The 23,647-nt window shown below is 36.6% G+C and overlaps 1 protein-coding gene across 2 annotated transcripts; it reads right to left on the bottom strand.

Moving 5' to 3' along the window:
* Window positions 1–887: 887 nt before the first annotated feature.
* Window positions 888–21,781, bottom strand: LOC145099186 (disease resistance protein RUN1-like). 2 transcript variants are annotated; one of them, XM_079036781.1, is made up of 8 exons: window positions 20,281–21,781; window positions 18,405–19,533; window positions 17,988–18,308; window positions 16,999–17,907; window positions 16,296–16,917; window positions 15,589–15,659; window positions 15,294–15,389; window positions 888–963 (listed from the first exon to the last, which is right to left on the bottom strand). In XM_079036781.1, the coding sequence occupies exons 1-7, from the start codon at window positions 20,877–20,879 to the stop codon at window positions 15,342–15,344; spliced, it is 3,699 nt and encodes a 1,232-aa protein (XP_078892907.1). In that variant the 5' UTR covers window positions 20,880–21,781; the 3' UTR covers window positions 888–963; window positions 15,294–15,341. The 2 variants fall into 2 exon arrangements, with proteins under 2 accessions (XP_078892907.1, XP_078892905.1); XM_079036779.1 differs by lacking the exon at window positions 888–963 and having other exon boundaries at window positions 15,148–15,389; window positions 18,405–19,539.
* Between the last annotated feature and the right edge of the window lie 1,866 nt (window positions 21,782–23,647).

Raw genomic sequence — 23,647 nt, 5'->3', positions numbered from 1 at the left:
CAATGGTGTTTTGGAAGGGTTTAAGGGCTTAAAACCCCCTTTAATATGTGTTTACGGCCCAAGCATGCTCCAGGGCCGTAAACACATGAATAAGGCCCTAAATCATGATTCAATCTCGAATTTGAAAGCCAAAGTTGATGTACTAGGAGTTAGGGAAGATACCTTGGTGATTAGAAGCCTTAAATTGATGATTTTGGACCCTTAAACATGATTTGAGGAGAGAGGTTAGAGAGAGAGAGAGAGAGTAGAGAGAGGGAGCAAAAGATTCAAATGGAAGCTGAAATCCCTTTATATAGGTTCTATGATTTGGACACGGTGGAATTCTACCTAATACCGAAATTACACGGGGCTTTGGGTCACACCCGATTAAGTCATCGTAACCCGACGAGGATGTTTCTAAAATTTCTCAATTAAACATTTTGGGCTAATTTCATGAGTTCCTAAGGGGTTTGGACACTCATGAGATTACAATAAACATATAACTTTAAATAATTTAGCCCAAAAACGAAATCGGAATGAATTGATAATGGCGGATTTTTACGGGTAGAACGGGTTTTCGACGATGGACAACTTCGGGTTGTTACATTATCCCCCCGTTAGAGGGAATTTCGTCCCGAAATTCAAGGATTAAGATACAGATCATGAATTGGAATGAGATACGGATGGATTTGCTACTTCGGATCTTCACGCTCCCAAGTTTAATCGGGTCTCCGCTTGACGTTGTCACACCCCGAAAACCGAAGCCGAAAACATTTCCGGGGTTGACTCCATGTTGAGTATCAAATCCAACGCACATAGTAAAACAGTAAACACAAAACATTACATTACATAATATTGTTTACATCTATTTGAAAGAAAAGTTATACAAGTGTTTTACATATGTAATATAAACAAAAGTAAAGACGAGTCTTTGGGACGCTCCGTCTTCTCCAGATGGTTGCGGTGTACCAGTCTAATGCTAACCTGAGAATACAAGCGATTTGAAAATCAGCATAAAGCTGGTGAGTTCATAAGCGGTTTAGTTTTGAAAAGAACGATTTTCTTTTACTTTCTGGAAAAGTTGTTGATCAAGAAAATCCCATATTTTCTTATAAAAACGGTTTGGTAATCCTTTGTTACAATTTCGAAAACGGTTGGTTATGTCATTCCTGGAAAATCCCATATTTTCCTTATAGTTTTAGTTATTCGTTTGTTACTTTATCTGTTTATGTGTTGTTGTACTACCTAGGAAAATCCCATATTTTCCTATGTGTTGAGTTGTCTATTTGTATCTTGGTTCGTTACTGGTTGTTATGTTATCCCAGGAAACTCCCATATTTTCCTATGTGTTGAGGTTGGTTCTTAAGTCTGATTTCGAAGTACTAGTAATTACCATGTGAGTAGTATTAGTTATGTGTTCTAAACCCTTAGTTATTCTACATTCGGATGACTATAATCTACTAACTTAGCTGTATTTTCGAAGTTTTGAAATCACACAGAAGCATACATTACAGTATTTTCGAAGTTCTGCTGAGTTCCAAAAGAGTATATTAGTTGTGTATTCGAAGCTCTGTCGACATTCTGAGGCGGATATATTTGAAACTCAGTAGAGGTCAAAAGCGTATTTTCATATTAGATTCGAAACTCTGGTGACACTCAAGGAGTACACTAATTGTATATTCGAAGTCTTAGTGTCAACCAAAGCCGTCATTTCACATTCGTAGTCGTAATCGCATTCGTAGTCGTAATCACATTCGTAGTTATATTCGTAGTCGTATTTGTATTCGTACTCGTATTCATATTCGTATTCGTATTCGTATTCGTATTCGTATTTGTATTCGTATTCGTATTCGTATTCGTATTCGTATTTGTATTCGTATTCGTTGATCTTAAATATGATTAGTATGATTTCTTATTCAAAAAGAATGTAGTTATAACACTCTTAAAAGAAATCTATGTTTAACCTGCAATTCGAAACGTCAGTTATCACAAATCTTTGGAAATCAAAACATTTAGTAAGTAAAACCATTGAGTTGAAAATCAGTTTAAATACAAAATACACTTGTACTTTGGCTTGTATTCCCCCCTGAAAACATTGAAAACACAGAAAAAGAGTAGGGGTATGAACTCACCGGACTCGGAAATGCGACGATTTCGGACACTAAACGTCGGTTCGGGGCCTGATTACTCGCGATGTCCCTATGTAAAATGAAATAATGTCCATATATATCTAATTAGATTTACAATCACTAATTATATGAAACATTATACTCCAACGAGGTTAAACACCTCAAAACGAGCGTTTGGAGTGACCCGGGTGACATCTACGGATGGGAATTGAAGCGAGGGGCTTGGAATTTGAGTTTACTCCCCAAGAGTAAACTCCCTAATGAAGTTTACGGCCTAAACACCCATTCTCCATGAGTTTACGGCCGTAAACTCATGGTGGGGTGGTTTATGGTGTTTAAGGGGTCACAAATGGATATTAACACTTGGAAATGCTTGGAATAATTTTATCTAAGGCTTGGAATGGATTAAAATCACCAAATACAACACTTAAGGGAGTTTACGGCCTTGGCATGGGGTCTATGGCCGTAAACTCTCATATCCCCATGAATAAGTGTTTTTAAGGTCTCAAAATTAATCACATGTGATTCTAAAAATTCCTACAAGCCTAGAAATAAATTTTGGGCACCATTTGACATCCTTTTAGGAGTTTACGGCAATGGAGCATGTTCTATGGCCATAAACTCTCATATGTGAGGTTTTTTTTTTATGTTTAAAGCCCTTAAATTATTTCTGGTTGGTCCTATGATTTATTCCAAGGCTTTTTCGTGGTGTTGGATGGCTTCTAACACCTTGAAAATGTGTTTACACCCAAGTTTAAGGAGTTTACGGCTCAAGCACAAGCCTTGGCCGTAAACTCACACAAACCCATCAAAATTTATGTTTAAGATGTTCTAGGTCCATATCCAATATTCTAAAAATCATATCTAAGTCTTGTTTGTGTCTTGGTAGGGTTAAATGGCTTAAAACCCCCTTTAAATATGTGTTTACGGCCTAGGAACCTTCCAGGGCCGTAAAATCATATACAAGGCTTTAAATTATGGTCCAAGGCATTCTAAGCTCATTCCATAAAGTCATCTAGCCATAACTAAGGTCCATTTGTAGTTTGGAAGGGTTTTATTGCTCCAAAAACCCCACTTATATGAGTTTACGGCCTAGGATAGTTCTAGGGACATAAACTCATGGTAATGGCCCTAATCCATGGTTTAAACTTGAATTTGAAGGCTAGAGAGGTTGCAAAACAAATTAGGGAAGGTACGTTGATGATTTGAAGCCTTAAACTTGAGATTTTTATCCTTAAATCTAGTTTGAGGAGAGAGGTTGGAGTGAAAGTTGTAAAATGGAGCAAAAGCTTCAAAATGGAGGCTTGGATCACTTTAAATAGTGTCCAAGTTCGGGACACGTTATAATTCTACCCGATACCGGCGTTAGACGGGGCTTTTGGTCGCACTCGGCCAATTTGCCGTAACCCGATATGGTTGATTCTACAAATGTTCCGATCATTAATATGAGACGTTAGAATGAGTTCTAAGGTTATTAAGACACTTATTAAGTCATAAAATAAAAATCCTCATTAACGACTTAATAAAAGGCCGGAAACGGAAACGAAATCGGAAACGGCGATTGGATGATCGGAACGAGTTGCGAGAAGGGTTACATTTACGAATATGAATTTCGGGTTGTTACATTATCCCACCGTTAGAGGGAATTTCGTCCCGAAATTCAAAGATTTGCATACAGATCACGAAGTGAAAAGAGATATAAGGATGAATTTACTGCTTCTGGTCTCCGCTTAACATTCTAGCGAATCCTCACTGTCAGGTTGTGGCTTTGTTATGCATGGTTAACCTCTCAATCCACAATCTCAATTGATTCAGACACGAAGGTTCGGATTTTCATTGGTTTTCATCTCCTCAAAGGAATTTACTAGGGTTTCGTCAGGTCGGCAAGCCTTACGAATAAAGGTGCGGAACACCAGATGGTTGCTACTGAGTCCTGAAGATAGCTCGGAGAGGGCTATGGAATTGATTCCTCACGAAGATCTCAAAGGGTCTAAGGTTCCACAGGTTAAGTTTTCTGTACTTCCCAAGGCGTACTATGTCTTTCCAGGGTAGAACCTCCAACAAGTGGGTATGCTTTCACATTGCAGAGTAGCTAAGGTTCTGATGGTTCTAATGGAAACTTCTACGTGAGTCTACGATTATAGTCGACGGAACCCAAGAACCGACAGGTTTCCATGGGTGTTCCCGGTGTCGACTAATTCTTTATTGCCTTTGCCTTTGGAAGGGTTTACGAATATGACTGCTTTGCTTATCTACATGACCAAGGAAATGGTTCGACCGAAGGGCGCCACTATTACCTTGTAGTGATCGTATCAAGCCCTGATTGCTGACTTGCACACATCGCTCACTGAGATTTGGCTACGAGGAAATTTCCTGGGATTAGGTCGATGCGAGACTGAACTACGCGTTCGGAAAGAATTCTCAAGAATTCTTTGGAAACAGTATCGAGGAAAGAATCGTAGACTTCTCGTTTCTCGATGATCACTCGGACGAGAAATACATGGAAAGACTTTTTAAGCTTTGATGTACGAAGATCATGAAAGTCGAGTCGGAGGAAGGTTGGAACAAATGGATTTATCGAAACTAGGAAAGACAGCATGAATGAGACTCAGTCATTACATGCTAAAGGTGACATCAAAGCATCTCATAAAAAGTTTGCCACTAGGTCGAATGGGAAAAGAATATCGCTCGGATTGAGAATACAATCTACGGATACGACACAAGCATTCTCGCTCTCACGTGATAACCATCTCGAAGATATACATATTCGGTTACTCGCAAACGACGGGGTTAGAAGATGTTCAAATGGATGGTTAATGAATTTCTTTCAGTGCTAGAATCAAAAAGAATCACAGGCATATAAATTTAACAAGGGAAAATATACCTGTGGCAACGGTGGGATCGGCGGCTGTCCTTTCTTGCCCCATAGTTAGGACTCTCCCGGTGTTGCCAGACGTTACTGTCTTTGGACAGTTTCGCTTATAGTGCCCGACCTCTCCACAGTTGTAGCAGGTTTGACCGATACCTGCTCCGGAAGCTTGACTACTTGACGGGGTTGGGGTTTTGCAGGTTCGTGTGAGGTGACCTTCCTGGCCACAGCTTCTACAGAACTTTGCACGACAAGGGCCAGGGATGCGATGGTGATAGTTACATCGATCACACCATGGGAGGGTACCGACATATCCGGTAACAGGTACTTGAGATGTGGAATTGACAACATAAACAACAGCAGGGGTAGTGGCAGCATGGACTGCCACTATTTGTTGTTTCTTTGAGGGTTCTGGGGAAGACTGACTCTTCTTCTTCTTCTTTCTCCAAAACTTTCTTTTCTCGCCACTCTTTTCTGTTGGCTCGGGAGTGGTGCCTGCTTCCTCTTGATCATCATTGTGATCGATCAAGGTTTGTGCCAAACACTTGGCGCTGTCATAGGTATCCGGCTTTGCTGCTATAACGTTCCCTTTGGTCGGCTGAGTTAATCCCCAGATGAGCCTTTCTACCTTTTTGCTTTCCGGGGTAACCATACCCGGACAAAGAAGTGCCAAGTCATCAAATCTTAAAGTGTAAGCGGCGATATCAGAACCTTTCATCTTTAGGTTCCATAGCTCATTTTCCAGCTTCTGGATTTCACCCCGAGGGCAATACTCCGCACATAGTAGTTCCTTCATAACTTCCCATCCCATAGCATTAGCTACAGGTAGAGTCAGGGATTTGACTCGGGCGTTCCACCAAGTCAAAGCCTTATCGGTGAGCGTACAGGCGGAAAATTTCACCTTATCAGATTCCGAACAGGCGCAAATCTCAAAGATAGATTCGATTTTCTGTAACCACCGATTTAAAGCAATGACACCCCTGCGCCATCGAAGAATGTGGGTTTTGCATTCATAAAGTCTTTATAGGAACACTCCTTCCGGTGTCCTTGATTACCTTCTTGGTTTTGGTTTTGGGAACCACCTCCTTAACCATTGTGGTTTAGTTGAGGTAGAAGAGCTGATATGGTGGCAGAAATGGTTGCCTGAAGTGTTTCTAGATCGATTTGAAGAGGAGGTGGTGGCGGCGGAGGGTTGTTGGTGTTCTTTGAGCTGGGTCTTTTCATCGGAGGCATCTTGATCTAAGAAGATCAGGAAAGAGAGGATCATAAGTCCTCTGAATTGAATCAAGAGATATGGATCAAGGGATATCTCATCAAGACAGATATAACATTATATTAAGTGATAAAGCAGGAAAGAGTTATCAAGGCAAATGATTTATCGCTAAGGGAATGATCAAGGAACAACGCGTATACGAGGATTTCTACAAAGGATCGGCTCGAGAAATACTCCCATAGTATTTCATGGTTCGATACGATGCTGGTTCGATGTTTGTGGTATTAGGGTAAGTTTTAGGCATGCCGCATACCACAGTCAATCCCAAACACATGTTGGCCGTGTCTCGAATGAATATAGTTGGCCAGGCTATATTGATCCTAGACACGACTACATAACTGCCCAGGTTTAACTGCAGCATACAACACCCATTTACTTATGTTTTGTTCTACTTGTAGTTACGAATCTCGACGGTCAGTATACTTGTATACTTTTAGAAAATACTTATATTCGTAGAGTATACTTTTAGTTCAGAGCACTTAGGCCCTTTAATGTTTATAGTCTTAAACCATGTAAGCTTTGGTATACCAGTTCACTATAAACAAGGGCTCTGATACCAATCTGTCACACCCCGAAAACCGAAGGCGGAAACATTTCCGGGGTTGAATCCATGTTGAGTATCAAATCCAATGCACATAGTAAAACAGTAAACACAAAACATTACATTACATAATATTGTTTACATCTGTTTGAAGGAAAAGTTATACAAGTGTTTTACATATGTAATATAAACAAAAGTAAAGACGAGTCTTCGGGACACTCCGTCTTCTCCAGATGGTTGCGGTGTACCTGTCTAACGCTAACCTGAGAATACAAGCGATTTGAAAATTAGCATAAAGCTGGTGAGTTCATAAGCGGTTTAGTTTTGAAAAGAACGATTTTCTTTTACTTTCTGGAAAAGTTGTTGATCAAGAAAATCCCATATTTTCTTATGAAAACGGTTTGGTAATCCTTTGTTACAATTTCGAAAACGGTTGGTTATGTCATTCCTGGAAAATCCCATATTTTCCTTATAGTTTTAGTTATTCATTGGTTACTTTATCTGTTTATGTGTTGTTGTACTACCTAGGAAAATCCCATATTTTCCTATGTGTTGAGTTGTCTATTTGTATCTTGGTTCGTTACTGGTTGTTATGTTATCCCAGGAAAATCCCATATTTTCCTATGTGTTGTGGTTGGTTCTTAAGTCTGATTTCGAAGTACTAGTAATTACCATGTGAGTAGTATTATTTATGTGTTCTAAACCCTTAGTTATTCTACATTCGGATGACTATAATCTACTAACTTAGTTGTATTTTTGAAGTTTTGAAATCACACAGAAGCGTACATTACAGTATTTTCGAAGTTCTGCAGAGTTCCAAAAGAGTATATTAGTTGTGTATTCGAAGCTCTGTCGACATTCTGAGGCAGATATATTTGAAACTCAGTAGAGGTCCAGACGCGTATTTTCATATTAGATTCGAAACTCTGGTGACACTCAAGGAGTACACTAATTGTATATTCGAAGTCTTAGTGTCAACCAAAGGCGTCATTTCGCATTCGTAGTCGTAATCGCATTCGTAGTCGTAATCACATTCGTAGTCATATTCGTAGTCGTATTCGTATTCGTACTCGTATTCATATTCGTATTCGTATTCGTATTCGTATTCGTATTCGTATTCGTATTCGTATTCGTATTCGTATTCGTATTCATATTCGTATTCGTATTCGTATTCGTATTCGTATTCGTATTCGTATTCGTATTCATATTCGTTGATCTTAAATATGATTAGTATGATTTCTTATTCAAAAAGAATGTAGTTATAAAACTCTTAAAAGAAATCTATGTTTAACCTGCAATTCGAAACGTCAGTTATCACAAATCTTTGGAAATTAAAACATTTAGTAAGTCAAACCATTGAGTTGAAAATCAGTTTAAATACAAAATACACTTGTACTTTTGCTTGTATTCCCCCCTGAAAACATTGAAAACACAGAAAAAGAGTAGGGGTATGAACTCACCGGACTCGGAAATGCGACGATTTCGGAAACTAAACGTCATTTTGGGGCCTGATTACTCGCGATGTCCCTATGTAAAATGAAATAATGTCCATATATATCTAATTAGATTTACAATCACTAATTATATGAAACATTATACTCGAACGAGGTTAAACACCTCAAAACGAGCGTTTGGAGCGACCGAGGTGACATCTACGGATGGGAATTGAAGCGAGGGGCTTGGAATTTGCGTTTACTCCCCAAGAGTAAACTCCCTAATGAAGTTTACGGCCTAAACACCGATTCCCCATGAGTTTACGGCCGTAAACTCATGGTGGGGTGGTTTATGGTGTTTAAGGGGTCACAAATGGATATTAACACTTGGAAATGCTTGGAATAATTTTATCTAAGGCTTGGAATGGATTAAAATCACCAAATACAACACTTAAGGGAGTTTACGGCCTTGGCATGGGGTCTATGGCTGTAAACTCTCATATCCCCATGAATAAGTGTTTTTAAGGTCTCAAAATTAATCACATGTGATTCTAAAAATTCCTACAAGCCTAGAAATAAATTTTGGGCACCATTTGACATCCTTTTAGGAGTTTACGGCAATGGAGCATGTTCTATGGCCATAAACTCTCATATGTGAGGTTTTGTTATGTTTAAAGCCCTTAAATTATTTTTGGTTGGTCCTATGATTTATTCCAAGGCTTTTTCGTGGTGTTGGATGGCTTTCTAACACCTTGAAAATGTGTTTACACCCAAGTTTAAGGAGTTTACGGCCCAAGCACAAGCCTTAGCCGTAAGCTCACACAAACCCATCAAAATTTATGTTTAAGATGTTCTAGGTCCATATCCAATATTCTAAAAATCATATCTAAGTCTTGTTTGTGTCTTGGAAGGGTTAAATGGCTTAAAACCCCTTTAAATATGTGTTTACGGCCTAGGCACCTTCCAGGGCCGTAAACTCATATACAAGGCTTTAAATTATGGTCCAAGGCATTCTAAGCTCATTCCATAAAGTCATCTAGCCATAACTAAGGTCCATTTGTAGTTTGGAAGGGTTTTATTGCTCCAAAAACCCCATTTATATGAGTTTACGGACTAGGATAGTTCTAGGGCCGTAAACTCATGGTAATGGCCCTAATCCATGGTTTAAACTCGAATTTGAAGGCTAGATAGGTTGCAAAACAAATTAGGGAAGGTACCTTGATGATTTGAAGCCTTAAACTTGAGATTTTTATCCTTAAATCTAGTTTGAGGAGAGAGGTTGGAGTGAAAGTTGTAAAATGCAGCAAAAGCTTCAAAATGGAGACTTGGATCACTTTAAATAGTGTCCAAGTTCGGGACACGTTAGAATTCTACCCGATACCGGCGTTAGACGGGGCTTTTGGTCGCACCCGACCAATTTGCCGTAACCCGATATGGTTGATTCTAGAAATGTTCCGATCATTATTATGAGACGTTAGAATGAGTTCTAAGGTTATTAAGACACTTATTAAGTCATAAAATAAAAATCCACATTAACGACTTAATAAAAGTTCGGAAACGGAAACGAAATCGGAAACGGCGATTGGATGATCGGAACGAGTTGCGAGAAGGGTTACATTTAGGGATATGAATTTCGGGTTGTTACAAACGTTCCAGCGAACCCTCACTATCGGGACGTGTCTTCGTTTCGTACATTTGATCTTTCCATCCATGATCTCAATTGGTTCTCCCGTGGAGGCTCAAACTTTCGTTGACTTCGATCTCATCAATGGAATTACTAGGGTTTCGTTGGGTAGATACTTCTTAAGGACCGAGACGTGAAGTACCAGATGAATGTTACTAAGTTCTGAGGGCATCCAAAGTTTGAAGGTTACAGAATCGATCCTACGAGGATCGCGAAGGGTCTAATGTATCAAGAGGGAAGTATTTCGTACTTCTCAAAGCATGTCATGCTTTTCTGGGACAAAGCCTTCAACAGGACACACACTCCAATAGGAAGGTACATCTTCATAGAGCAGAGTAGCTAAGGTTCTGATGGCTCTAGAAGAATTTTATGGGTAGGTCTGCGATAATAGTCGATGGGACCCAAGAATCGATAGGTTTCTATGGGTATTTCTGGTGCCGACTAATTCCCTATCGCCTTAGTTTTTGGAAAGGTTCACGGGTATGACTCCTTTGCTTAGCTACATGATCAAGGGAAAATGATTTGACCAAAGGGCACCACTACTAACTCGTAGTGATCATATTAATCCTTGGTCATCATCTTGGACACGTCATTCTTACTGAGGTTTGGTTACGATGTAGTTCCAGGGATTAGGCCGGTGCGAGACTAGACTAGACATTCGGAAGGAATTCTCGGGAATCCATCGGGAAAGACATTAGGGAAAGAGATGCAGACTTCTCGTTTTCCGATGATTACACAGACAAAGAATGCATGGCACTCCTATTGGGAAAACTTTTTAAGCTTCGATGCACGAAATGATGCGAAGGTTGGGTTTAGGTTTGATGCCGTAGATCACGAGAGTTGGGTCGGGGGAAAGATTTAGACGGGCGACCCTTTTGAAGTCAATAATAACAACATTAATGAGACTCGGTCATTACATGTCAAACCTAGCATCAAAGCATTTCATGAAAAGTTTGCCATCAAATCGAATGAAATAGAATAATCGTCCGGACTGAGGATACAATCTATAGGTACGAAGTTAGCGTTCTCTATCTCACTGGTTAGCTATCTTGACGGTACACATTTTTTGGGTTTTGAGCATTCTAACACTCCTAAGTGTACATGCAACCCTAAATACCTTGGATCTATGTTTTCTCTATTATACATGCAAATATGAACATCCAAGGTATTATCCTAATCTAGCATACAAAACTATCAATATAACAAGATAGAATACATACCTCATTGATGTAGAATGTCTTCATGAAGCTTGAGTGCCTAGTGCCCCAAGTGTGACACCTCAAATGGTTCACACAACACCAAATACACTTGGAATAACTTGAGAGAAATCCACAACTCATGAAATCGGCTAGCCCTTATTTTTACACACTCTAGTGGCCGATTTTGATCAAGAATAAGATGCATATATAGTTAGGGTTACACCATGTAAGCCCTAATTGACATGGCCTTTCATTTCCATGATCCATGGGTACAAATACACCATGGAGCATCCATGGAGCATCATATGGGTTTTAGCCCAACTAGATAATCCATGGAGCATTAGCCCACTATATAAGTATGGATGATTTACACAATCAATCCATATATTTAATTAGTCTTCTTTTGATCACTTAATTAATCCTAGATTAATTCTTGATCAATACTAATTAAATAATCTTATTATTCTTATTATTAATATACTAGAACTTATAATATATTAATAACCATAAGTGTCTTATTTCTCTCATTATAGTCTATCCAAATGCATGATGCCATGCAACCCAAATGGACCATGCCGGGTCGGGTCAAGTCTTACCAATTATAGTTATGGACTTAGACATTAATCCAACAGTCTCCCACTTGGATAAGTCTAAAGCTATTACTGTGTATGACTTCAGGAACCAACTGGAAATCATAGCTCTCAAAAGCTTCTGTCGAACTCTGACCTTTGTCAATGATTTCTCCATTAGATAAGGGATCATATATTCTTCCATTCTAGATATCATATGAACTGAGACATGGATTATAATCATTCTCTCTGTCCATTTGTTGTTTCCTGATTTCCGATTTATGATGACTGACTAATTGAACAAATCAAATCAGTCCTGGCCCGGCCGAGCACTTCCATTTGTCATCATTAAATCATCGAGGGGCCCACAGATATCGCTTTTATCCCGAAGGTAAAAGGAATGGATAAAATTCGACTCATATGGCTTGTTCTACTACTTGTTGAATCATACACAAAGGCACGTTTTATAACACCGAGTTACCGAATGCGTTTTCGTGCAATCAATGTACAACCAAATCATGGTAACAACTCATATCTCTAGGTTTGAAGAATATAAAATATTATCGTCTCATGATCACTCGTGATAAAATCCATGAAGTGATTCCAATGAGCGCGGGTTGAATCCAATACTTAGAACTTATGAGCACTCATGTGTGTTGTAGCCCTTTGTCCAATATCTTTCACCTCTACAAGCCAACCCATGATAGTCTTGATTCATATCTACTTCCAACATATGACCGACTGTGGATGGTTTAAATAACTTAGTCATTCCGGAAGAATAACCTAGTTTATTCTGGAAGTGAAAACATGCAAAATGAAACACAATAATAATTGAATCCAATATGGTATCAAAACCTATGAACATAAATAAAAACACCTTTTATTTATCACCATATGATTACACATTATTCATTGTATACTGTTTCAGCTATCAACTTTATTCTTGAATTTAAAACAATAGTTGTCCTGTGCTCCAAGCATGTACACTATGTTTTCTAAACACTAGTCATGTCATACACCAAGTATGCATACTATGTTTGTCTATGATCTTTACTTTGTGAACTAGATCCATTGAACATAACTTCAATGATTCTCTTTTCACACTCCCAAATCCTTACTGCAAGTACAAGAATTCCAAATTCATGTCATTTACTGAAATCTGTTAGATTCTAAACTTATATGCATTGATCCTCTTGTAATGATTATGCACAAAGTCAGAAAGACTTGACAACAATCATTACAGAGTATTCCAAAGGAGATCAGCTCCTTGGAATCATCCTTCTTGCATTAAGTTTCCTTAATCTTACACAGATTGAAAATTCTAACTTTGAAACATTTCCAGATTCCATTTTTGACTATCACTTATGAACAAGAGTTGCCTCCTTACAGATTATGTCAATATGGTCCTTTCAGAATTATCACTATACTTCCAACTGTCCTTGAGCAACCAATCTTTGGTAAACCTTAGATTGTCCTCGACAATTGTATTAGGGCATGCCATCAACAACCCTTTTACATCTAGATTTCAAATCTATACTCCATTCGCATATCTATATTTCGAAAACTCTCCTGTCTTCTCCGATGGTTATAAGTGGTGATTACAAGAGTTGAGAAAGAAGATAGGACACAAATCTAGGGTGTCGATTCTACATCTTAGTCCCTCTGTATTTTACATTGATGTACGAATTTCATGACTGATTTTCAGATTGGGGACTTCATCTCGAAAATCAGTGTTGATTACAAATTTTAGATTAGGATTTGGTGTTGATTATAAGTTCCAGATTCTGGTTCTAGTATTAGATTTGGGTTTGAGCTTTAGATTTTGGTTATAGTATCAAATTTGGTGGTGACGGGTGGTGGTTAGTGAAGGTGTCGACGGTGAACGAAGATGGTTGCTGGTGATGATATGAGATACTTGATCGAATTGAGAAAGAGGACATGGAATAGAGAGGAAATGAGAGAGAGAGAGAGAGAGAGAGAGAGAGAGAGAGAGATGAAAATGATATAACCTTCTAAAATTTATAATTAATCTAATTAATTGATAAATTATAAATAAATGAAAAAAAATGGCAATGTAGTCTTTTAAAAATAAATGAGGGACTAAAATGATAAATTTAAAAGAACGAGGGACTAAACTTGCTTTTGGGGAACTTAGATAGAACCCATTAACGACTAATGATGATAGGGACTAACTGTGAAAGGAAATGAAAACATAGGAACGGTTCGAGTAATTTTTAAAAATAGGGACTAAACGTGCTTTTTGATACCTAACCGAGGGACGATTCGTGTAATTTACTCAAAAATATATTACTAAACCAAGTCTGGGACTCATATATTACATCGGTTGATTTAAAAAAAGATTAAATATCAAAGTGCAAACCTTAATTATTTTTTAAAGTAAAATTTTGAAACAATGAGGGAAATACATATCCATTTCAATTTACTGTCACATTTATTACATCTAAAACTTTACATATCTATATAAGTATAAGTATTATGTGACTTTTTAATTTTAAAATTGAAAAAATCAAAAATTTACATGCGGATATTATTTATTTCAAAATACCACGAAATGACAAGTTTTAAACTCATGAGAAATTGACATATGACAATATTGATCTTTATTTTTTTTATATAGTAGATAAGGATATTAACTAAATTTATTATATATTGTAAAATAAAATAAAATAAAATGGTATATTCGATGAATGACTTAATATTTTTTTTATATAGAGGTCCATCTATTTATAAGGTTGTACGAAATTGTGGTGTTTGAGTTGGCTGACGGCGCCGATCTCACTGTTCAGAGAAAAAACTGGTATATAAGTAAATATAATTTTAATTTGTCTTTAAAAAAATCAATAAGATGAGCGAAACCGAAGACGAGTCTATGAAACCGAATATGAGGCATATACCAATTTGTGATTTAGTCGTCGAAACCCAGAAACCATGAACAACAAAACATGAAACCATGAACGACAAAACATGAACACAACTAAAGACGGGTAAAGAGGAAGTTGTTGATGAGGTAGCCTCATCTACGATTTCAACTCAAAGAATGTTTTTTATAGTGGAAAATAAAACCGAAGATGAGATGAAGAAACCGCATATGAGAAGACAAAACCAAAGACGTGTTTTGCCACCTATGACGAAACCGAAGAGGAGGTGACAAAACCGCATGAGGTAGCCTCATCTGCGGTTTCTATGTTTATTATAAAAAACAAAGTTGATTTTTTGGGCTGTTAAATGAAAAGTAGTTAGGGAAACCGACTAAATTTGTAATTGCCTCAAGCTTCAAACATGACTCCCATGTTTTTTCATTCATCGTTCCGGTTATTCTATGTCGTGGCCGAGCCAAAAACCTAACTTGTTCCGGTTCAATTGAAAAGCCATAATGAAAATAATTTTGATTCGATTTAATTTTTTTTTTTAATTCGCTATATTTTTTTCATATTGATTTCTTGCCTCCAATGATCAAAAAAATAAAATAAAATATTATTTAATTATGTATAAAATCGCTATCTCCTAGTAAATTGATAGATATATTTTAAACTAATGCTATAACTAAACTTGGATATTTAATGAAATTCATTTAAACTTGAACAATCAAATCTTACTAATGGTAGGAATGCATCTACTTTCTACTGATGCCATGTTGCTCTTTGTCAATACTTTTCCTCTGAAGGATAAGACCTTGAAGATTCCCCCTTTCCCTATGAATAAAATGGAATGTAAGAAACCTTAAATGCTACACAAGTACATAGAGATATATAATACAAAATGCAATGAAAACGGATAGTTACTCAGAAGTATATATATTGTTTTCAATCGAGAACATTGATTCGTAATATTTGGTTGTGTAAGCCCTTTGTTCACTTGAAGAGAGAAAGGTTTGGGTGTCAAAGGGTATACCTCATTTGCACGACCAATTATGCCAGGATTCCTTGGTGATAAAGCTCTGAACCAACACTTTTCCTTTTGTGCTGAAAACAGATAAAAAAGTGATATGTTAATCATTGTTCACAAACAACCCACTTGGACAAAGTAGTCGTATTGGTATAGATATAATTATGTGATCCAACATATCAAAAGACTTAACCAATTGTACTGATAAGCTCCCACACAGAGTAAAGAGAATAAGCAGAAACATTCGCAACCAAAAACACGTAACAATCTTCTACCCTGATGAGTAGTACTGATAATGAATGATATATTAGGGTTTTCCCATTCTTTCAAGAGGAAGGGACTCTGCAATAGCTTTTGTTACTACAATTTTGTTATATAACAATCTTCTAGAAAGTGAAAAGTTCAAGTACTACTCATCAGGGTAGGGGCTTATCATTGACATAACAAATCTACCGATTTAAACGTGTCATTACTTTGTTCCATACATTTAAAAATAAAAAGTACAAATTTTATTTTTTTATATTATATAAAAACTAAATCTTATCTTATTATAGGTTATCAATAAAACAAATAATACGTGGGTGGATTTGAGTCATATGTGTGTTCCATATGTTTAAAAGATTTTAAGTTATGATCGATTTATTAAAATAAATGGGACAATATCCGTCTATTTAAACTGTTCATAAAATATTTAACAAAAATCACACCAATACCTTGATATCTGGCGCCGTCTGCAACAAATTTACGGTGATATAAAGTCAAGAGAATCCCGTCTGAAAAGAATCGCTGGTGTTCTAAGATGTATTGTCCTGTTGTAGTTTGAAAAGGAGAGAGATCTCCACCAATTATATGATTCCATGACTTGTAATAACCCAACACATCTTCTTCTTCTCCATCATCCTCATACACAAGACTTACCCCACACTCCTTTATAGATTCATAAAGCCTCTCTGTAACTGTAATAGTAATGAGGTCACCAGCCTCCATCTCATTCCTCCCAAACATCCAATGACTTAACAACACCCATTGACCCTCAGAAACTCTGTCCCTGTGACGTTCGTATATCCAGGTGCGCTTCTTTGTCATATTACTAATTGTCATCATTGGCCAATTAGGGAAATAAATCAACTGTTCACATAGAAACTGAATTGAATTGTCTATTTTTATAGAGCATGAAGTTGAGAAGTTGATTCCTGTAAGGAGGCTGTTTGGGGATGATGATGATGATGGGATGGTAAATGATATTGATGGCCCCTCACTTCTATGCCTAAACCAACTCGGTATCTCCCCCGCTTCATACATTGTGCTGAATATTCCAAATTCATAATACATCGTCTGCCAAACACAACCACCTTAATTAATCACCATGCATAATAATTATATTATACATATTCACAAACAGTAACTGAACAGAACCTGGATTCCGGATTCTGATGAAGAATTAGTTCCCATACACTTGCCATTAAGGAAGTCTAAATTACTCCATCCCAAGCTCTGTAATACCTTTTCCGCAACACATACCATTGGTTGAATTTTTATCATACCTTCAATTTCATATGACAAATATATGTAATCTATCCAGCAGTTTGATGATATCTCTAATGGGGACATTTTCGGATCAAATACAAGTTTCTCAACAAAACACCCATGATAATGAGAATTCAGCAACAACCTGCTTAGTGTACATGGAGGATGCTCAACTGTCTTCAATTTTTCACAGTACCTCATACTAAGTATGTCAAGCCTAGGAAGGGTTCTCACACAACTGGGCATGGAGTCTATAGGATTGTCATCTAAATATAATTCCTTTAAAATGGATAGGCAACTCAAGTCCATGGGAAAGGATTCAGTGGACAAATTGTTATTTGCAAGTGACAACCTTACCAAAGACCTTGGTAAAGAAACTGCTAAAAACTTCAAATCCCTTCGTATAGCACCCACATAGGCGGCTGAAGAGGTTCTTGTATTTATGTGAATGTTGTTAGCCTTGCACAGTTCTAGTGAATCCATATCCCTAATCTGGATTCGAGATTCACCAAGACTACAACCATCTACCAACATTGTTTTAACATTCTTCAACATGCCTATGTTTCTTGGAATTTTTTCAAGCTTCTTGCAATAGCTTAGATCGATGAACACAAGTTCAACACATTGCTTAATTGATTCACAAACCTCAAGCAAACCAATACAATTTCTAACTATTAACCTTTCAAGTACAGGGAGTTGGACAAAGTCACCAAGACTACGGAGTTGTTTACAGTAACTTAAATTAAGAATCTTCAATGATCCAAGCAACTTTTTCTCTTTTAAGCATGATCCATCCAACTGCAGAAGTCAAAAAACGTTATGATAGTATCGAATTTCATGAACTCAACATTGATGAATAATATATGAAGATAAGCTACCTTTTGCCTCTTCTCAACTCGTTGTGAATTAATACAACCAACAAATGATTCAATATTGCTATATGACATGTCAAGAGCAACAAGATTCTCCATACAAAAGTCGGTAGGTATAGACTTTAAACAAAACCCATGCATACACAAAGCTTTTATTTCTCGTGGGAAGTTCTCATAAGACCCATGCATGTGCACATAATTGAGTTGTAGTAGCATCAGGCCATCCATGTTACTTAATGCGTCCGTTTTTAGCTCATATGATTCACCCAACTTCTCTTCCTCAAGCATGCGCATGTCAAGGGCAATGCCTAAGAGATTTCCCTTGCCCTAAGAAGTAATACAAACAGAATGCATATAAATAAATTAGGCAACAAAATATATTTTGGGTATACTCATTACTGATAGCATACATGGCCACTTTACCTTTTTTTGTTTCAATACTCTAAATGACTCCTTATGACACCATAATCGACTTTGCTTCCATGGCTTGTCAAGTGATTCTTGACGTACTTCGAATCTTCCCATTTCTCGAACCAACTGATGCATCTTCAATTCATTATTCCATCCTATACTAAGGAGGCACCTGTCAGTGAGATTTGTGATTCCAGATCTAGTGTTTATACCACATGCCTTTAATATTGTTTCAGTAACATCTCTATCCATTCCAACAAAAAAACAAGCAATATGCTTAAACAACTCCTTATCGTTTTTTGATGGCAAGGAGTCAAAGCTCATTTTCAAGACATTATTTATTGGGGAACTAATTTCTTTCCTTAGCCCTTCAATGTACCCTTCCCAATAAGCTACATCTCGATTATGTAGAGACTTTCCCAAAACTTCAAGAGCGAATGGATGTCCTTCACAATATTTGACAAGCTTAGCGGACACCTCTTCATATCCTGCCTTGGGTTCATTGCACATGAATGCATGGGAACAAAAAAGTTTTTGTGATGCAAAATCATCTAAGCCTTGAAGCAAATGCTTTTCATGCTTGGGTTTCATGTTTGTTTTGAATGAAGCACAACTCTCCGTCAACCAACTGTCTTTTGTTGTAATTATAATTTTGCTTCCGGGATGAAAGCCTTTGCTTCCAAGTAATGCATCCAACTGAACAAGAGTACTGATATCATCAAGAACTAGAAACACCCTTTTACGGGCTAGTGCATTCTCTATCTTTGAGGTATATGCTGAAACATCATGCACTTTAATTGAACTTGTTTTTGAAATGTCATTGCAGAGTTGTTCTTGTAAATCAAGCAACCCATTAAACTTTCCATTACATTTCCTTGTGATATCTTCAATATAGCTGCCTGTGTGGAATTCACGGGAATATAGCCCATAGACATGTTTGGCTAATGATGTCTTCCCGATCCCACCTATACCATAAATAGTAAGTATGTCTGCCGTATGTGAGGATCCATCTTTCAACCATGAAGTTACAAAGTTAATATGATACTTCATCCCAATAAGTTGCGGTCGAATGCTCCTTAAGTGTACATTTAATCTACGGTGGATGCCCTTCACAATTTCTTCGATAAACTCCGTCTCTAACCTGAAACTTGATTATATAATAATGTCAAAACACAATCGGCAAAACTTATGAACCAAATTGGAAGATTTAAATTATTCAAAGATCCAAACTAAGATTATATCGTAGTGGTTATTATTAATTGAGTTCTCAAATCAAAACCATATCGTGGTTTGCATCAATTTGAACAAAATGCCATGAAATACACGATTTTCGCTAATAGATAAGGTCATACATATTTGTTTATGATAAGACCAAAGCAACCAACGAAATACAAGATTTCACTAATAAGCCAACTAGCTTCACTATGTTTCTACAAGACGATCAAACTTAACCATCAATGTGGTTTTGCATGGATTTGAACAAAATGCCATGAAACAATTATAGGTTATCTATTACTACATACAACTTAAAGCATTTATTTATCATAAAAGGCGCTATGATTTGAAGATAGTATGGTATAATCGATAGTAGACGCATAGCAAACCCATCAAACTTTGGTTTTTAAATTAAAAAGCATGTAAAATCGTGGACATGGTTTATCTAAATGTACTAACTTATGATAAAATACAAAATGCATAACATGTAAAAATTATCAGAATGGCTAATCGATCTATATGAACTAGTTTATGAGATCACATATTTGAAAACTTGTTTTCAGTTACGTGCATCTTCTATATATCCTAGTACATCAAATATATGTCTATTTGATGATTTAGAAAAACTTATTGAAAAACATAGGGAGATGAATATTGGTAAGAAAGTGGTTACCTTCCATTTACGTCCTTTCCTTTTAAATTCGCTACTTCTAAAAGTGCTTTATTCCATCGGTCCATCTTTTGAGCCCATTGACTTCTTTTATTTGCATTTTTCTCTGCCTCCATTGTCTGTTTATGCTTAGCCATTGCATCTCCAAAGCTACTTTGTTGCTTCCTGACATGTGTGGGCTCCACATGATAAAATATTGGGATAACAATATGGTTGGATGTCATACGCTGGTCCAGGATCAACACCAATTCATCGAGGCACCATGTTGAAAAAGCATAATTTTTAGACAACACTATAATAGAAGCCTGGGATGCCTTAATTGCACTCTCCAGTTCTGGTTTCAGATCTTCCCCAGTTTCAATCTCTTCATCATCCAAGAAGGTATTGATATTGGCATCAATGAGGGCCTTATGAAGGTGATCAGTGAAACTATGACGAGTATCAACACCTCTAAAACTTAAAAATACATCATATCTATGATTATGAGTTGATGAATTATGATCATGAGTTGATGAAGTAGGAACACGAGCAGATGAACTAAGACCATGAGTTGATGAAGAAGATGAAGATCCTTTTGAGAGGAGTTCAGATAGAACCACCATAATAAATTATGAGTTGACAACTTGTTCTTTAATGTCAGCACCCGTACAAAATGCCTGTGCATAATAGCAAATTATTGATTACAATATGCAACTTAAATCTCATCTGTTAATACCAAAGTATTGATGTAAAATAAAATTATATTGCCATGTGAGTTACTAGAAAGTAACTTTAAAGAAAGATTACGAACTCCCTAACAAAACTATTGAATGGGGATTCTAGTGCTTTGAATCTTTTTGTCTACTAATGCTTTAAGGCCCCGCTTGTTATGCAAGACAGGACATGATAGAACCAGGTGGCAAACAAAGACTCCTTTGACAATGGAGATACTCGTGTTAGTGTGAAAATTCCCTCGTAATGTTTCTTTTCCAGTGAAGTTTGGCATCAACTATAAGGTTTTCATTTGATTGTCTAAGAATTATGACAATCAAATATGTAAGCTTCTTGATTTTGAGTGTTTAGCTTACAATTAAGGAACAGATACCATCATTCAAAAAAGAATCAAATGTAAAAATGGTGTTTATGAGTTCAAAATATAAAGTGATTGAGGAAGCAATTTTCGAGAATCCGAGAATTTCCCAGTCTGCGTGCGCAAAGTTTTGTTCATCATTCTGGACTTCAAGCAAGAACGTGCTAGCTGGACTGTAACTGATATGTAAACTAAACAAAAGTATCTGAAATAAACAAATTTTTAATCACGTGTTTATGAAAATTGAAATGATTATCATGTGATCTGTGATTGATAACTGAAATTCTTAGACAAGCAAAAGTAGCTTTGTAAGTAGATTACATAAACCTGAAGCGGCGATAACAGAGGAAAAATGAACAGAGACGAAGGCCATGAAAGATGAGCAGTAAGTCAACCTGGGAAAGGGTGAGTCGACGATGAACGAAGGGAGACCGCGAGAGAGTATATATACACAAACAACGAAAATGTTGGGGATTTATTGGAGGCTTTCATGGTTTTTTCCAAAAAAAAAGAAACACGGTTTTGCTTCTTTTGAATTTCTTTTTTTATTCTTGTCTGGAACGGAAGACTAAATTACAAATATGGCCATTGACGTTTACTGAAATTTTCACTTTGAGGACAAATATAAAAAACGACACACACCTATCCATCCTTATGGTCTCATTTTCTTTCATAGGTTGTCATTTTGTCATATCTCATTTTTTTCCCTCTATCATATGTGATTATGTAAACCCACAACCCCATCCCACCTACCATCCACCACCACATCCTACCAGTGTAGGGATAACATGTGCTACCCCTCAATATCTCCCCAAAAGTTATAAAAAAAATGATTTTATATCTTTGATCTAATGTGTACCTAATACAAATCCATCTAAACATCTCACTATTGGCTAAATAAAAAATCCAAATAAATAACCCATTATGTGAATCAATTAGCCAATTAGGACATTATGTGAATCGCTTACTAAAAAGGCATGTGACATACTTCAATAGCAAAAGGGAAAAAAGGGTTTTCCTGCCCCTGCTTCACTACAAGTCGAGACCATAAATACCAAAAGATTGGCATCTTCTCCTACTTGCTTACTCCTTTCCAAAGCTAGGCTTTTTCCCACTAGCAAAATAAAGTACTACCTTTATCTTTAATACTTTAGTTTAATTTACTTGTTCAAACTGAAACCCTAAAATTAATCAATTAATTCTGCATTTGTTATTTATTTATGTTATTAGTGAAATTAGGTTTAAATATTCAATTGTGGATTTTAAATCTTTAACTGTTTTAGTAGGGTTTTTTTTTTGGAAATTCTTTTATAAGAAATATGGATGTTGGTTCTTGGTAGCAGGGCTGACAATTCTCGACACAACACGCGACACGACCTGCGACACGACCCGCGACACGACACGAAATAAATGGGTTTGGGTTGAGTTTTTCAACCGGCCAACCCGTTTATTAAACGGGTCATATATGAGTTTCTCAAAAAATAAACGGGTTGACCCGCCAACCAGTTTATATTCTTAATAAAAAAATTTATTTTATTTTTAAATGTATTTATGTATCAAGTATTAATATTTAATAAGTATTATATAATATATACCATTGATTCATAGACCATTTGACTGTTTTGACATTTTGACTCGTGGTGGATGGTCTAAGGTCGTAAGTCGTAACCTATAAGGCTAAGTCTGTAACATGTTTCTATGAATGTTTTTAATTTTCATTTGGATGTTTCAGACTTAAATGTCTAAAATTCGGACTCACGAATCCAAATCTAACCCACGAACCTGCCAACCTGTGAACACATATAAATAAATGGGTTGACGGGTCATATATGAGTTTCTGTTCCAAACCCGCCAACCCGTGACCTGTATATTTAAATGGGTCGTGTTTGAGTTGGCATATTTTTACCCGCCAACCCATGACACGCCAACTCGAACACGACACGATTGTCAGGTCTACTTGGTAGTAGTGATGAAAGTGGGCAATGCTTTAATGAACGGCGCTTATGTTTGTTAAGATTGAAAAATGATGAATTGTTTTAAAAAATAATTAAATAAAGAGGTTAACTTTAAAATGATATATATATATATATATATATATATATATATATATATATATATATATATATATATATATATATATATATATATATATATATATATAGGGTTACGTTCATGTGAGACGGCCTAATTTTGTGAGACCGTGAGATGCATTTTTTTATTTTTTTTATTTTTTTAGTTAATTCAAGTTCCGAAAATAATATTTAATTTTTTTTTTTGATTTTTTCCATTTGTTTTGCATTT

Source organism: Lactuca serriola, chromosome 1, assembly GCF_051521515.1.
Source record: "Lactuca serriola cultivar US96UC23 chromosome 1, Lser_US96UC23_V15, whole genome shotgun sequence".
NCBI classification, from domain to species: Eukaryota; Viridiplantae; Streptophyta; class Magnoliopsida; order Asterales; family Asteraceae; genus Lactuca; species Lactuca serriola.
This window is presented reverse-complemented; position numbering and strand designations above follow the sequence as displayed.